The sequence below is a fragment of the Marmota marmota genome, unplaced genomic scaffold, assembly GCF_001458135.2.
Source record: "Marmota marmota marmota unplaced genomic scaffold, marMar, whole genome shotgun sequence".
In the NCBI taxonomy this organism is placed as follows: domain Eukaryota; kingdom Metazoa; phylum Chordata; class Mammalia; order Rodentia; family Sciuridae; genus Marmota; species Marmota marmota.
In genome coordinates this window covers 8424182-8441617 of record NW_026000019.1, presented here as the reverse complement: position 1 = coordinate 8441617, position 17436 = coordinate 8424182, and the positions used below count along the sequence as shown (strand labels likewise).

Sequence of the window (17436 nt, the reverse complement as noted above, 5' to 3'; positions counted from 1 at the left end):
AAAATAAAAAAAAAAAAAAAAAAAAATCAAAAAAGAACTGGGGATGTAGCTCAGTGGTAGAACACCCCAAGTTTAATCCCTAGTACCAAAAGAAAAGAAAAACAAAACCAAAAATCAAAACAATTCAACAAGATAACCTGGCCAATCCTGGTTGAAAATGTTTTTTTTTTTTTTTTTAATAGTATCATCCTTAGGTAAGATGGAATTATAAAACATCACCTTTTTTTTCCCTTTAAAAACAATTTTTAGTTATTGATGGACATTTATTCATTCGTTTATCTGTATGTGTTGGTGAGAAATCAACTCACACATGCTAGGCAAGCTCACTACCACTGAGCCAGCCCCCACCTTTTTTCACTTTTGAAATGTAAATACCTCAAACTGCTTTTTAAGAGCTTGGATAAGTAGGAAGCAATCCTGTGACAGAGGATTTGAAAAGAACATAGTTTTCTCATTCAGATTACTTTTCTGTTTATTTGTTTTAGATGATACCAATTTATGCAATGGCAGACCAGTAGATGGACTGACTACTCTGCGCAATGGGACATTAGTTGCATTTAGAGGTGAGCTATGTACATACTTCTGTCTCTTCCTATTATTTTAATAGTTACAGCATTTAAGACAGCCAAAGTCTTGAGAGAGTGCTAGCAGGGTTGAACTTTCTAGAGGGGAACTTGATTGATAAACCCACTTTCACAAAGTGAGAATTCGGGAGTAATATCCCAAATATTGGATTAACAAAATCAGACACATGAAGATGTGTGGATACTATTAAGATTTTTCCTGCTGTTAATATTTAAACTTCACATATGAAATGACATCAGGATTTGCAGGCTTTGCTCTATCTTTAAAAATAACATCTCACTTGTGATGCTTTCAAAGGAGTCACACTCCTTGTGAAAGAGTACCAAGAGAATAGCAATTACTATGTTTTCTGCAGACCCCCTGCTAGTCCAGTCTTCTTAAAACATATATAGATTAAATTTGAAAAGAAGCAAATCATACATAGAAGTTATGGAAATTTTAGAAGTCATTAAGTTGTTAATCCTTTAATTCTAAAAGATAAAGACACTGAAATCCAGAAAGGTGACTTTCTCTTTAAGTTACAAAGCCAAAAGTCTCTTTCTATAAAAACTATAAAACTGAAATATTTCAAAGCTTAAGTTAAATTTCAGACTTTAAGAATATTTCTACTTGGAAATATTTTAATAAGCCCCTTCTGTATCTTATTATACTTTCAGTCAGACCTATTTAACATAGTCTGTTTTTCTTTATGATTATCACTAAAGTTTTGAAAATTTTGGTTTCTTTGGGGATAGAGTTTAGTATTCAGCACATAAGTTGCCACATCTTTTTAAATTTTAGGTCATTATTTTTGGATGCTAAATCCATTCACTCCACCACCTCCACCTCGCAGAATTACTGAAGTTTGGGGTATTCCTTCACCCATTGATACTGTTTTTACTAGATGCAACTGTGAAGGAAAAACGTTCTTCTTTAAGGTAACAAAACTATACTGCTACAGAATCAACAAATAGTAACTGCAGTTTATTACAATGTAAATCACCTTAAGCTCCAGTTCAGAAGGGTTCTTCTATTTTAATGAACAGTTCTATCATCAAAATAACACAGCTTGATATTATTAATGGTATTCAAACATTCAATTAAGTTAACATCTTCTCCTTATAACTTAAATTTAAGAATGAGTTAAACATAATTTGCTCTTTTAAATATCAGGATTCTCAGTACTGGCGTTTCACCAATGATGTGCAAGATGCAGGATATCCTAAACAAATTGTAAAGGGATTTGGAGGACTAACTGGAAAAATTGTGGCAGCTCTTTCAGTAGCTAAATATAAGGACAGGCCCGAATCTGTGTATTTTTTCAAGAGAGGTATGTATTATATAATTGACAAAAATTACGAAACATTTTAAAGAATTATTACTTAGTACTGTCATTTATTACTGAGCTTACTGTCAAAAGATATCTTTAATGGCTAGAATAAAATATTTTCAATGAAAAGCTAAAAACTGAGGGCAGTAATAAGTATTTAGATCTCTTGACATGCACATGTAGTTCATCTAAGTTTTCAGGTCACTGAGATAAAGAACATCCTCATTTACTTTTGGTTAGTTTACTTATTCAACATGTATTTCATGATTCAGTGACTGTTTTGCCATTACTAATATCTAATCATATTTTTTTTTTATGAAAAACAAGTTGATTTCCTTCATGCTACAAAAGCTCTTTTCCATCTTTTTCTGGGTGGATTAATATCAACTTTACATATTCTATGGTTTTCTGATATACAACAGGTGGCAATGTTCAGCAGTATGTTTATAAACAGGAACCTGTTAGAAAGTGCACTGGAAGAAGGCCTGCTATAAATTATTCTGTGTATGGAGATGCAGCACAGGTCAGGAGACGTCGCTTTGAACGGGCTATAGGACCTCAAACTCACACCATCAGAATTCACTATACACCTGTTGTTAGAGTTTCTTATCAAGACAAAGGTAACGTTTTAACTGTTTAAAATTCCTAAACCTGAAGTAGACGCACTAGTTCCTTATAAAGTAAACCTTATGAAACACAGATCACACTGCCCTAATAATTTAAGTTTATTGATGCAAAATATATCAATTTGCCTTAGTGAATAATCAAAAACCAGTTTATTCTTTTTATGTGTGGGCAAGGAAAGCAGTTTATTCAAGTTAACCATAGTAAGTGTCATGTATGAAGTACATCTTACCAAGAGCATTCTATACAGATCTGTAATCCTCAAGACAATCTTAAAGGTAGATTATATGCCTATCAGAGGGCAAAAACTGAAGCATTGAAATTAACATCTCACCTAAATAACAGAGCTACTCAGTGAAAACAGATAAAACCCTTTGTTTGTCAAGCTCTTTCTTAGACATTGCTTTTAATATAATGCTTTTTAATCTGACACCTTTCATTAAAAATGCAGGTACCCTCCATAATGAAGTTAAAATGAGTACGATGTGGAGAGGACTTCCAAATGTGGTTACCTCAGCTATAACACTGCCCAACATTAGACGACCTGATGGATATGACTACTATGCCTTTTCCAAGGGTAAGTCCTTAAGGAAAATCTTAGCTGCTCAAGTTGATCTCACTTGTGAAAATATGAATATAACACCTAGTGCACTGGTGACTGAAGGTGACTTCAGATATAATTCTTATTCTAACTGCTGTTAAGGGGAGATTTTTGCATTAATTTCAGTTAAACTGTGATGGGACTGAAATCCAGTTCTACTCTACCCTTTGTGATGTTATAACATATCCAATTACTTGGGTAAAACCGATGCCTAAAACAGTATTCTACTTCTATCATCTGGAACATTTAACAGATGCCATGAAATAAGAAGGACATTCCTGAGAAACTAATTTTATTTTGAAAAGTGCAGAAATCTAATTTATTCTTCTTATGATTCTATAATATGAATGGCATCAGAATGTATTTTTTTTAGTTGTAATTGGACACAATACCTTCATTTTATTTATTTTTTATGTGGTGATGAGGATCGAATCTAGCACCTCACACGTGCTAGGCAAGTGGTCTACTGCTGAGCCACAACCCCAGCCCCAAAATATATTTTTAAAAAAAGGATAAAATAATTTTTTTTCAGAAAAACCGTATTCTTAAATGCTTATTTCAAAAAGGAGAGTTGAACACTAAATTAATAAAAACATTTCTGATATTAAAAATGCTAAATGCTATATTTTACACCATCAATACAATTTAGTTCATATATATTCTTTTTAATTAAAAAATAATTTCTCTTTCATTTAGATCAATACTATAACGTCAATGTGCCCAGTAGAACAGCAAGAGCAGTCACTACTCGTGATGGGAAGACCCTCTCCAAAGTCTGGTACAAATGTCCTTAGACTTACAGGCAAAGGAAGAACCATCTAATTAAAATGAAGAAAAGGATGATCAATTTTGACATTGAAATACATTTTATTAATAAAGAGTGTTGAGATAAGCATACCAATTTAAATACAAAAATGTTTTTCAACTCGACAACCATTACACTAAAACAGATTTGACAATTTTACTCACAGGAACTATATAGTTTACAAACAATTTAATTAATATTTCCTCTATTTATTCCTCCTCTTCCTCCCATTGCATGGCTTACACCTGTAAAAGGAAACAATAAGAAAGAAAAAGAATAAAAAAAGAGGAATGCTTTAGAACAAAATTTCTTTTCTTTTTCTTTTTGGTACTGGGGATTGAGCCCAAGGGTGCTTAATCACCGAGCCACATCCTCAACTCTTTTTATTCATTATTTTGAGATAGGGCCTTACTAAGTTGCTTAGAGCCTCACTACATTGCTGAGGCTGGCTTTGAACCTTTGATCCTCTTGCTTCAGCCTCTTGGGCTGCTAGAATTATAGGTGTGCACCACCAAGACCAGCTAGAACACAATTATTTCTTCTTTTTTTTTTTTTTGGTGGGGGTAGGTACCGGGGATTGAACTCAGAGGTACTCAATCACTGAGCCACATCCCCAGTCCTATTCTGTATTTTATTTAGACACAGGGTCTCACTGAGTTCTTAGGGCTTCGCCTTTGCTGAGGCTGACTTTGAACTCGAAATCCTCCTGTCTCGGCCTCTCAAGCCACTAAGATTAATTAAAGTAATGTACCACTGTGCCCGGCCAGAACACAATTATTTTCATTAAAGTATCTAAGCACCATGGATATAAAACTGTTAGTCCCACATGCTTAGTGGAAATCATTAGAATACTTAGATTAATATTTTAATTATATAATTTCAATCTGATAGTTAATCAGAAGACATGGAGATATTAAAATTTTACATTTTTGACTAACCACAACAAAGACAAAAAGCTTCATTTGTTGTACAGCATAATTATTTTACAATATAAAGTAGTGATGTTACAAATGAACCCTATATACTAGATTTTTCAAATCCGACTTCAGACTTAAGGAAGAAATCAACAAAGAATAAACACACATTCCATTTTATTTCTATGGTACATACATCTGTCTAAATTTACCTCTCTGTCTGTTAAACTGACGACCTCGGACACCTTGTCTCAGTGTTGTCTGAAGTCTCACTCGTCTGAAAGGCTTTGGCTGACTACTGCTAGTATCTAAGAAAACAGAAGAAAAGCAAGTTAAAAAAACTTGTTAAATTTTTAAGAAAGCAGTTATAATGGCAAAAAAAGTTACTAAATGAATATATGGATAAAATAAAGATGTTAGCTTTCAATATTTATGTTTGCTTTTTAACAACAAAGGGACATTTAACAAACAAAAAATGTTTAAGTAAAACAAAACAAAGCAACCCACTAAATTATAGCAAAAAAGAAAAGGTCTGACTTTTTTCATTCATACCCATGTATCAGACATGGTAGTAAATGCAGGGAGTACATTGTAAAACAAAATGTAAGGTGCTGCAGAGACAGATCATTATTAACACAACATAAGTCCTGTCTGACTCTACTCTTTTTTGAATACCTTCAATCCAATTATTAGTAAATCCTGCAAGCTTAAATTTAAATATATATCCTAAATGGGACTACTTCTTAAAAATTTTCGTCTGTAATCCTGTCCAACCCATCTTTCTTTATCCTGAATTACTGAAATAGCCTCCAAAATTTCTCCTTGTTTCTGTCCATTGCTCATTTCAGTTATATACTGCAGCCAAACTGACAGTCGATCACGCCATTACTCTATGTGAAGCCCTTTGGTAGTTTTCTATACCCGAGAACCCCAAGGCAATCACAAAGATCAATTTGATCTATCCTCCTCACCCCACTGTGTCTCCATTCTGACCTCCTTGCAGACTCTGAACACATCAGACACTACTCGATGTCTTATAAATTTTGCATCTGTGATTTATTTTGATCTCAGAACACTCTTCCACCAACCATTGCACAGCTTTGATCCCCTTCCCCCTTTTTTAGGTCTTCACTAAATCTGTCTTAGTGACACTTTCTGTGAAATTGCCTGGAATATGGCAGACACTCAAGTATTTATTGACCAAATGAATAACTGCTCGGATGGGGAAGTACAGTTTACATTATCAAAGAAATTTAAAGACATCCTAATTTCATAATGAACAACATATTTTTCTCAGAGAATGCAATCTTAAAACTAATATCAATTCTACTACTGAGAAAAAACAATTGTCATAGATCATCAAAATATAATTTGGGAGTATAGAACCTCAGTAATTTTGTTAATTATGACAGTTACATTTTTTTGAGTCTTCTGTGTACAAAATATTGATTTGTATAATTTACACACATTATTTCTTTTTTTTTTTTTAAATATTTATTTATTTATTTTTTTAGTTCTCTGCGGACACAACATCTTTGTTTGTATGTGGTGCTGAGGATCGAACCCGGGCCGCACCCATGCCAGGCGAGCACGCTACCGCTTGAGCCACATCCCCAGCCCACACACATTATTTCTAATTGTGATATTTCACAATAAGACATCCAGAAATTTAAAGCAGGTTTGCCATAAAATTTGATGTTTCCATGGCAGTTTCAGGATTCTTGCTTTATATAAAAAACTTAAAATGAAAATAATCAGGGTGGACAGAGTATTATATTTCTTAAATAATACAGGTGACTCCCTGCCTGAAAATTTTGAGATAGATATGCTACTATAATGTGTATTTAAGAGTGAAATCTGCAGAGCTGAGCTTCTTGAATTTGCATCCTGGCTTGTCTATCACTTACATGTGACCTTGAGAAGTTATTCAATCTTCCTGTATCTCCGTCTCCACATTTTTAAAACAGTGGGTTTTATACCACACTGGGTTGTTGTGAGAATCAGAAGAGTAAATATTTGTAAGAGACTTAGAATACTGCCTGAAACACAGTCATTGCTCAATAAATGCTGTTTTTTTTTAAATTACAGAAATACCTTATTACAGAGATGCATAATCAAAAACATAAAAAGCCAAACTCTGTAACCGTTTACTCCAGTAAACTTCAAACACATTTTCTAAAGCAACAAAGCCCCCACCCTTCAACCATCCCTATCACATCTCATGCAGAACCCCACTATGTAGAACAAACAAAAATGAAGCTGCTGGTTCAAACAGTGGCAGTAAGTCTGGAGAACTTGTCCTTAGCACTCTCTCTAGTACATATGTCCCCTATGCCCCTGGAGCACCTCTAAGAGACCCAAAGTTTCTATAGAACATTATGGTGAAACGTGAGTGGGTCCATAGTAGCCATGTTTCTGATTATTAATGCTGGCATACTAGAATAATAATAAATATAAACCAAGTTCCCTTTAATGATAATAAAGTTGTACTGTAATCAAGAGCAGTGACTTACCTACAGAAGAACTGGAAGGAGGATCCTGGCTGGTGGAAGGGAGGTCTGACTCATCAGATGCCTGCACAGGTTCTTCTTCCTGCTGACTATCAATTTCTAGGCCTGCTTCTGAACTAATACTATCAGGAAAAAAAAAAAAAAAAGAAACAAAAATTGATTAGAAGACATAAAATGGATTCTGGAATGTTTCCTAAATTTTTCCTAGATTCTCTTTGATACTCTTTTTTTAACTAAAAATCACAGATTCTGTTAGTAGTCATATACATTTTTTAAAGGGACAGTGGAAAAATGAGCTGTTTTCCTCATTCTTTTTCTCACTAAGACAAGGACATGTTCCAATTTTAGTTTTTGTTTTTCCTTTTCTGAGGAGAGGGACAGTTAACAAGGATGTTTTATATTTTTGACACTTAGCTCTCATATTGATAATCAGCATTGATAATCTATTAAATAGATTTTGACAAACCCCAAAATACTTTTTAAGGAAAGCAGAGTACTAAAATAATTCACAAGTCATAAGTTTTATCAATATACCAGTAAACCACCATGGGCTGTCGTTCAGATAAGACAGGTTATGGGGATGTGAAATTCTTTGCTCAATGGCTATAATTCCATCTTTCTATCTCATTCAAAAAACAAGTGAGGGAGATAGAGTGAAAGAATAACCATGTTGAATCTCCTCCAGTTTCATCATCTGCAAATATTCGTACAGTTATTAGTAACAATTTACCTGAGAGACATCTCTGAGGACGGTGTGCCAATGCTGAGAAATGCTGGTGAGATGTAAAGAGCATGGGGCTAAAATCAAGGCTTCAACTCTTACTTAGCACCAGCTGGTTACCCAGGAGTACAGCCTAAGCAAATATATTTTCACACAGCTGAGTCTGATCTTTACCATTTATATTAATGGAAAATAATATTCTGCAGGAATATTGTGTAGATTGGAAATGACATATATAAAGCGGCCTACTGGAAGTATGGAGTTAAAATTAACTAGTGCTCTCAGTAGCATCTGTAACCTCCTGATAATCAAGTAGAGATTAACACAGATCTGTATTATACCTAAAAGACTAGACTTGGCTTATCTGAAATGTTTCAAAATAAAACAAAGTCCTAGCTTTTCCTCAGGAAATTTGGGTTCTACTGCTTCTTATACTTCTGACCATGAAGTAGTTGACCTTTTTCCTTTTATAAAGAACTAGGTTCCAGCTTGAAAGTTAATTTGTCTAGGCTCCTTTCATTAAATTACTCTACTCCCTTTGGATTAAAAAAAAAATACCTGCCATCAAATACTTTGTTTGTAAAGCCTTCTTTATAACTGATGTGTTAAAAATGTTGTAATGTCTTGAAAACTACCAGAAAATCTTTAAATTTTATGAAACCAGTATTTCAGACACCAAAGTCTAAAAGCTCGTAAATAGTGAGAATTATTTGAGAGCCCACTACTAAATGGAAAGTGAGTCATTTCCTAATATTCCCAATTTTCACAGATAGACTTCTTTCTTGGAGAGCAATTCAAGCAGCTATAACAGAAGGGTACCAGTACTTTTAAAGAAATATTATTTTTATTTACATTATGCAATTTTCAGGGAGATAATGGTCTTAAAAATTGCCTCCTATAACAATCTCCAAGTTCTAAATATACTTTTATATCCAAAATAGCTTTTCAAAATATGTGATTCAGTTTATTTTTTTATGTAGTAAGATGATGTTGAAAACTGAGCACAACAGATGGTTTCCTGGCTAAAAGAAAGTAAGCGTGTAGTCCAGTGGTAAGAGCACTTGCCTCGAAGGTGTGAGGCCTTCAATCCTCAAGTACCACATAAAAATAAGTAAATAAATAAATCTAGATATTTGTGTCCATCTACAACTAAAATATATATTAAAAGAAAAAGTAAACATAAAAATGTAGTGAATTTTAAGCAAGCAAAAACAACAAAACAAACTTTTACCCTTCAGATTCTGCTTCCACAAATACTTCATCTCCATCATCACCAGCTGCTGTTTCGTTTGATGTAGATAAAGTGCCCGTGGATGTCGTCACCATTGGAACAGACTGAGAGGCATGCTCTGAAGCATCAGAGGTGGTACTCTCAGTAAATACAGTTACTTTAAAAAGAAAAGGAATTAAGATCTTAACTTTGTGGTGTATTACATTTTAAGCCAAATATGCTTCCATGTTATCAATAAAACATAAAATCTACTAATCTGTCTTTGATATCTACCTGGGGCTGCTACTTGCAGAGGAGTAGTGGGAACACTTCGACCACCAGGTTCTTCTTCATGAGCTAGGAAGAGGGGTGTTTCATACATTCCTAAACCTGAAGATAATTCTCAGTATTAATGAATGAAAAAACATAAAATTGCCAATATAACAAGTATCTAGGAAAACAGAAACAAGAACTAGCAGAGATGCAAAACTTTGTAGAAGCTCACAATCTAATCATTCCATCTAGCAAAAGCTGAGCTCTCAAAGTTTTAAAAACTCTATAAACACATCCATTAAACTCCCTAGCACTGACTGAAAGTACCTTTAAACAATTAGCCAAAAAAAGAAAATATCTACTTTGCTAACACATATTTGGAACAGTTGGCAAAACAAATTCATTTAGAGGTCAAAAGCACAGAAAATTAAACTATAAATATTTCCAAACTTCTGATACAACTTCGTCAAAAGACAAGACTATGACAATAGATTTATTTGGAAAAACAAGAAGTAATGCAATGGTGACTAATGAAAATGTATATATGTATTTTATGAAGGAAATAGTAAAGTATAAAATAGAAAAAAATAAAAAAGTATGTCATGATTTGAAACTTTCAGAATAATATTTCTTGACAACCACTGATGTTCTCACGACAAAAATACTAACTATTTCAATTTGGGGATTTTTAATGTTCACTTGATCTAGATTTGATTTAAAAAATTGGTGCTATGACCCAGGCACAGTGGTGCATGCCTGTAATCCCAGTCTGTAGAGGCTGAGGAAGGACAATGGCAAGTTCAAAGCTAGCCTCGGCAATTTAGCAAGTCACCAAGTAACTCAGATCCTGTCTCTAAATAAAACACAAAAAAGGGCTGGGGATGTGTCTCAGTGGTTTAGTGCCCCAGAGTTCAATCCCTGGTACCAAAATAAATAAATAAATAAATAAATAAAAAATTGGTGCCATGTTCTATGTATGCTTTTATAAAAAGAAATAAAAGATTTTAATAACTATATTTTAGAAAAAAAAGCTAATGTTGTGTCTATTAGAATACATCTCATTGTTTTTGTCATTTTTGAAAGTTGATTCTTATTTTTATTTAAAAACCATAAGCTCAAATAAATATTGCTTTGTAGTGAAATATTTAATGAAAAACATTAATAATAATTACAGTGAATTTTTTAATATTTGATATATCACTAGTAACAATGTAATTAACTATAAACAAGCCCTCACATGAAGCATTCTGTAAAAGTTTGTACACTTCAGAATAAACTCAATATATGTCCAGTACTGGAAAACATTAAAAATTCAAGACATCAATAAAAGTGCTTACTTTATCATGACAAATAGGTATGTCACATCATGTCATAACCTTAAAGGGTTGATGACTAAAAAGAAATACATCATTTATATCCCCTTTCTATTAGACTTGACAGTTGAGACAAATAGATCTTTCATGTGAAAACTATGATGGCAAAGATTTTCAATCATAAAAGGAGTGTGAAGTTGACATTGTTATTTCTTTTGAGAGGACCAAAGCCATCTATTAATCTGGATCCAGCAAATGTTATGGTACAAATATGAAAGGCACAAAAGCCACTGACAAATTGCTGGACTGTGATTTCCCACTCAATCCAAAATGTTCTTAACAGTTTCAAACAAATTAATTTTAATGTGTTCTCAACTATTAACTAGTACTATGTTAGAATCTATTCCTCATTCAAGCTGCAAGGTATGAATTATCATCCTCCTTTTTGCTAATGAAACTGAAGGTCAACTAACTGCTCTTAACTAACTGCTAATAAGCAGTGATATTCCAATTTTAAGCTGTTTCTGACTCCCAAAGTCTAAGAAGTCCTAATATACCAAGCCACATAAAAATCTGAAGTTATATGAAGGTAATAACACAATTTCATATTGGAAGAGGCCTGCCATGTTAGATGACATCCTTAATAACCAGGTTAACAGGTTACAGTATATGATTTTTATAAGGACTATAGATTAATCCCTTATGTTGGGTCATTTATTATAAAAGCAGTATTATGTTTTACCTATTCAAAATGCTAGCTCACTTTCCAGAAACACTGTGGGTTGTATGGATTCTAACTGCATTTTAAGGTAATCAATTCTCCCAGTGGCTCAGAAGGCTGAGACAGGAGGATTGAAAGTTGAAAGCTAGCCTCAGCAAATACAAGGCAGTAAGCAACTCAGTGAGATCCTTTTGTCTAAATAAAATACAAAGTAGGATTGAGTATGTGGCTTAGTGGTTGAGTGCCCCTGACTTCAATCCCTGGTACTTCCCTCCCGAAAGTAATCAATTCCAAAATAACATACTTCATATGTGATTAACTACTTTGGGTTGTATTATTTCATATTTTGAACTTTAAAAAAAAAAAACATTAATTGAAAAAAATCTAGTCATGCATCTAACTAGGAATATTACATGTACCAAACTGTAAATATGCTGCGATCCTTACAGCAACTTCAACATGGGTGGTAGTATCTGTGTATATTTACTGGTTTAATTAAATTCCTGAATACTTCCTATATGTATGACACAGCACTAGAAGCCAGAAGAGATATGAATGTAAAAGCTAGTCCTTATGCTAAAAGAAACTGGAATTTTGTTGAAAAGATAATATTTATATGTAAGGCAATATTTAATAAGCAGTAAGTATATAACTTTCTCTGTACATTAGCATAGAGGTTATTTAGGTACCAACTTTCAAAATATTTAAATTTGCTTTATTTATTTAACTTTAAAATACTATACCATAATACCTTAGTACTAAATATAGACAAATCCAGGAAATCTAACGGTTTATGTAGTTGTTTACCTCCTTGAGAAGCAAGTTGGCCAAGATCAGAGTGACTAGAACTTGTCTGTGGCATATCTTCAGGTGGCCCAAACCGGAACCTAGGAACACCAGCTACCTGTGGGGAACTAAATGGACAAAAACTCATTTAAGATGAAATTTAAAGTTACCTGTTAAATTGCAATGGTGGAAAGAATATAGGTAAAAGAATGAATGTCAACAAAATGGTAAGAAAAACTGGTTAAAAAAAAGATGATAAAGGGTTTCTTACTCATAAAAATACTCTTAAAATATCAGTCACCAGGGCTGGGGCTGTAGCTCAGTGGTGGAGTGCTTGTCTAGCACATGTGAGGCACTGGGTTCGATCCTCAGCACCACATAAAGATAAACAAATAAAATAAAGGCATGCTGTCCATCTACAACTAAAAAAAATTTTATATAAAAAAATCAGTCATCAATGAATTTAGTAATAATATAAACAACCTGTGATTTATTAAACTTTCAGCTCTCTTGAATTATGCTCATTTTTTAATCTGTTAGATATCCCCACGTAGATACGTTGAAAGCAACACACACATAGCAAACATAATAAAAAGTCAGAATGAAGTTCTAAGACAAAGTTAATCTCAGCTTTCACCATTTAGTCATAGAAACATCAAGTCACCTGTCTGGCCTGTTCCAGAGTTCACAAGCTGGCTCCCAAAGTTTAGAAAAATTGTAGTATTAGAAGGCTAGAAATCTGCTTTCCCCTTATTCTATCAACACTACTATCCCTTGTCCACAAGCTAGGATATAAAAGAGTATTATTTCCTTTGCCCACTCTTTACCCTATCTTTCCTTAGCTAGCCAGCTATTTTTAATGTTTATAGATATACCTTTATAATAACTCTTTATTCTCTTTTCTGTTTGAACACTATTGTTTTTGTCAGAGCCCTTTTATTTCAGGTGGACTTTAAAACTTGTCTCCACATAGTTATCCTCTTATGAAAGAACCCTGAGCTCTCCTGAGCTAATGCCACACATTTCCTGAATAACTGGACCAAATCTCTGTTATGAAAAAAGCTCCCAACTTTTACACGTTCATGTGTTGGAGGCTTGGTCCTTAGTGCAGTGATGATGTTGGTGGTGGAATTTTAAGAGGGGGAGCCTAGTGGGAGTCACTGGGGGTGCTGTCCTTATGAAGGCACTTGTTAATTTTCATGAGAGGATTGTTGAACAAACTTGGCCACTCCCCAACTACTACTGGCTTTCTCTCTGATCATGTGATCTATCATTATAACAAAGGCTCCTGCTACTGGAATGTTAAGTACCCTTATCAAAGTTGAGCTGTAAGGCCAGCAACATATAAATGAACTTCTTAAAGTGTGAGCTAAAGAAATCTCTTTTAAGTTACCCAGTCTCAGATATTTTATTATAGTAATAGAAAACACATTAACACAAGGCCTCATTCTACTCCTAACTTTGTCAGATAATCAGACACTATACCTCAGTGTCTGACATTAAAAATGTAAAGCTTTTACTTTTATTACTTTCCATAGTAAGGGAAAGTTAGCTTGGCCATGGACATTCTCTCCAAGAGGACTGCTACTGTCATATATGGTTTTTAGGAAAAAGAGTTCAGGGACTAAAGATTTTCAGAGCTTTAAGAATTTGACATACAGAAGCATGTTTATTTCCGTGAGAACACTGTTCACTGGTTGGTGCTCAGAAGTATGTTAATTGAAGGGAGTCTGACATTCAGAAGAAAGGAGGCGACATGATTGATTGGCTTGCAAAAGTGTGTTAGCTAGGCAAATTGTGGTCAACAGATTAAGCAAGTTTAAATCTGGTTCTGATTACCATGTTTTACCACATGTACAGAACAGTCATCTTTTCCAAATTTGTAGAAACTTAAATTCTGATCTTCAAAAGTATATTCTGTTATATGACTAATAACTTGAGGCACAATAAACGTGTACTTTCACCTGGAAAGCCTTTTAATCCTTTAAGAGAAGTGGTATAGCACAACAAAGGTTCTAGAGCCAGACTGCCTGGTCTGAAATCAAAAACTGTTAATTCTCAGTTGTCTGACATCCAGCAAATTAGTTAACATCTTTGTGCTTTAGTATCCTACTTGTAAAATAATAACAACAATAGTGTCTATTCTCAAAGTTATGAGGATTAAACAAATTCATGCATAGAAATGTTAAATAAATGTTAGCAATTCTAAGACTCAATTTAATGTGGTTCCTTATTATGTCTTCTCAGATTTTTCCTCCCATAATTGTTGGAATAATTAATTTTTCATTTGTATTAATAAAGCCTATTGCTTTTGCCTGCCTAATCTCCTAGATTGTTTAGGTTATAGTTGTAGCTTGGTTTTCACAATGCTACTACCTATCATGATCACTAATTACTAACACCTTCAACAAAATCTGTACAGCATTTACTATGTGCTAGTTAAGAGTCTAAACACATAAACATAAATGAATTAATTTATTTCCCATAACTGACAAAGGAAAAATCACTGTATTATTATTTCCTTTTGAAAAATGAGGCTGCCCACAGCAGACAACCTAAGAACTTCTTATTTCTAAGAAGCAGCAGAGCTAGGTTTTAAACATGGGCATTCTGACCTTCGAGACAATGTTCTTAACCACTGTTATGCTATCTTCAAGTTTAAAATTCTTTTTAGAAGCAACTGTGTATCATTCACCTCTGTATAATTTTCCCCAACACTATATCCTCGATCCTCCTACTCTAGTGCTAATTCCTACACAGTAGAGAACTCAACAAATAATGAAATCAAACTAAACAAATTAACAGGGAAACAGGAAGAATTTAATTAGTAACAAAATATACTTTCTTTTCATTCACTTACTGAATAGCTTCAGCAAATCCATCAGTACGATGTGGTACCACAAGAGTTGGGGTACTTGGAACTGTTCTGTCTTCATCATCAAAAAAGTGCTGCTGCTGCAACAAAAAGAGAAAACAGGAGTATTAACAGGCACAACAGCACATACATGGACTATATATGTTCTTGCTTAACATATCAATCACTTTCATATGATTAAGTGAGTACTTACCATTCCACCTATTCCTGGAGTCAACTGAAGCCCACGTCCTACAGACTGCCTTCGGGTCATCTGAATTCTCTATGTTAAAAAGGAATTACAATAAAAAGCAATAAAACACCAAATAGTAATAGATACAGCTTATTATTATCCTGGCAATAAAATAACTGAAATATTAATATATATGTAATGATCAGGCTATTTTCTCAAGGAAAAAATGCCTCTACTCTGTACTAAAGAAATCAGTGACTTTTAAAATTAAATATTAATGGATTAAAATATTTATTAACCAATACTTAAGTTAAAATGAATTAATAATACTATCCTATTTGTATGTAAATGACTTCCATTCCTACCTCCCTAAGTGAAAATGTTAACAGGCATGCTTTTACATCTCAAGGTTTGCTTATATTTTGGGGTTCAAATAGCAATATTGACTTCTTACAGTTTCCCCAGTTCAAGGTAATTCCAAGTTAATGGATTGAATATATTTTGTAGGACCCACACAAGATCCTATAAAACTCTATTTTCACATAATGAAGTTATTTTCAGCAATGGTATTTTAGTAGAATCTATACTTGACATTTGTCAACTGTCAAGTTATAGGGTAAAACAAAGGCTGTACATTTCCTGCTGTGTTCTGCAAGAGCCTCTAATTAAAAGATATTCAAACCTACTAAATGCTGAATATAAAGGGGTTGTGCACGTCTTCATTAATTTAAAAAGCAGAAATGCATGATCACAAACACATGACAGAAAAAAAATGTGAGGGGAAACAGAAATTCCTTTTTAAAAAATATGTGCACTTCAGGGGCTGAGGTTGTGGCTCAGTGGTAGCATGGCCACCTAGCATGCATGAGGCACTGGGTTTGATCCTCAGCATCGCATTAAAAAAAATAAAGACAATAAAGTCCATCAACAACTAAAAACATATTTTAAAAAACATGTGCACTTCAGAAAAAGAAATCTTCAAAATTAATGGTAGTGAACTACTAAAATCCATTTTTAAAAGATAAAACTCAAGCAAATGTTTTTCAACCAGTGGAGATAGCAACAAAATTTTGTTATGAATACTGTCATTTCAGTTTATATACTAAGTGTCTTTCTAAGTTTCAATCCATTTATGACAGTAAACTACTGCCATGTTTCAAGGCTAGGAAATCAGATTAGTTTCATTAAAAAAATTATAAAAACATTAAAAATATATTTAATTTCCGAAAAAAATAAATGTCCAATGAAAAGGTAATAAAAGTCAAGATTTTTTGAGGTTCATTTTGCAGAATGACTATTTGCTTTAGTACCTGAACTGGAGGTCCCAACTCTTGAGGTGGAGCATGAATGGTCAGTCGTGGGGGAAGTGGATGTGGTGGGCGTCTTGGTGACTGAGGTGCTCGAGGGGTCTGTCTTTCAGATGCTGAGGAAGGCTGCTGTTCTCTGGAAATCTCCTGGGGAAAAGATGACTCTGCAGCACCTGTATTTCCTTCACCTAAAGGAAAAGTTTATTATGAACTACTAAATTTGCCACAAAATAACTTGTACAGTCAATCACAGAAGCATAAACCTTATCATTAGAAATGTTAATCTAATATTTTCCAAAGTACTAAGTGAGGTGGGATGGAAACAAATATGGATGATTCCAGAATCTAATGGAGCCTGTACTTGTGAGTTATAGGGCCATGGACAAATTATTTAACCTTTTTGAGTCTATTTTTTTGCTTGGTTAATAGAGTAAATTTAATGTACAAATAAGGTTTCCAAAACTTCAAGTAATAGACACAAACCTATGAGCCCAACACATGCTAAAGTAAACACAACATAAATTTTGTATCCTACTGTTTTTGATAAAATGAGCAAATTAAAGGTCAGACCTCCACATATCTATCAAACAAGGTCAAACAGATTGGGGAAAAGCCTCATATAAATACTTTTCCAATTTGGTTTTCCTAAGTTTCAAATTTCAATCACCTCTCAAATATCTAGGCCCTTTACAAACATTGTAAAAGCAACA

The 17436-nt window shown here is 33.6% G+C and overlaps 2 protein-coding genes across 7 annotated transcripts in view; one reads left to right on the top strand and one right to left on the bottom strand.

Moving 5' to 3' along the window:
* Nucleotides 1-4016, top strand: part of Prg4 (proteoglycan 4) — a 16639-nt gene extending 12623 nt beyond the window's left edge. For all 4 annotated transcript variants that reach the window (XM_015491690.2, XM_015491692.2, XM_048809825.1 and 1 more), the window contains 6 exons: nucleotides 486-563; nucleotides 1366-1502; nucleotides 1738-1894; nucleotides 2317-2514; nucleotides 2970-3095; nucleotides 3816-4016. In XM_015491690.2, the coding sequence (XP_015347176.1) occupies nucleotides 486-563; nucleotides 1366-1502; nucleotides 1738-1894; nucleotides 2317-2514; nucleotides 2970-3095; nucleotides 3816-3913 (794 nt within the window). In that variant the 3' untranslated portion in view covers nucleotides 3914-4016. The remainder of the gene's footprint in view (nucleotides 1-485; nucleotides 564-1365; nucleotides 1503-1737; nucleotides 1895-2316; nucleotides 2515-2969; nucleotides 3096-3815) is intronic.
* Nucleotides 3967-17436, bottom strand: part of Tpr (translocated promoter region, nuclear basket protein) — a 62810-nt gene continuing 49340 nt past the window's right edge. Inside the window, exons 43-51 of one of the 3 annotated variants that reach the window (XM_015491696.2) lie at nucleotides 16730-16914; nucleotides 15441-15509; nucleotides 15233-15327; nucleotides 12394-12500; nucleotides 9574-9669; nucleotides 9301-9457; nucleotides 7352-7470; nucleotides 5051-5146; nucleotides 3967-4169 (exon numbers count right to left, since the gene is read on the bottom strand). In XM_015491696.2, the coding sequence (XP_015347182.2) occupies nucleotides 4114-4169; nucleotides 5051-5146; nucleotides 7352-7470; nucleotides 9301-9457; nucleotides 9574-9669; nucleotides 12394-12500; nucleotides 15233-15327; nucleotides 15441-15509; nucleotides 16730-16914 (980 nt within the window). In that variant the 3' untranslated portion in view covers nucleotides 3967-4113. The remainder of the gene's footprint in view (nucleotides 4170-5050; nucleotides 5147-7351; nucleotides 7471-9300; nucleotides 9458-9573; nucleotides 9670-12393; nucleotides 12501-15232; nucleotides 15328-15440; nucleotides 15510-16729; nucleotides 16915-17436) is intronic. The other 2 variants (XM_048809823.1, XM_048809824.1) reach the window with 2 other exon arrangements.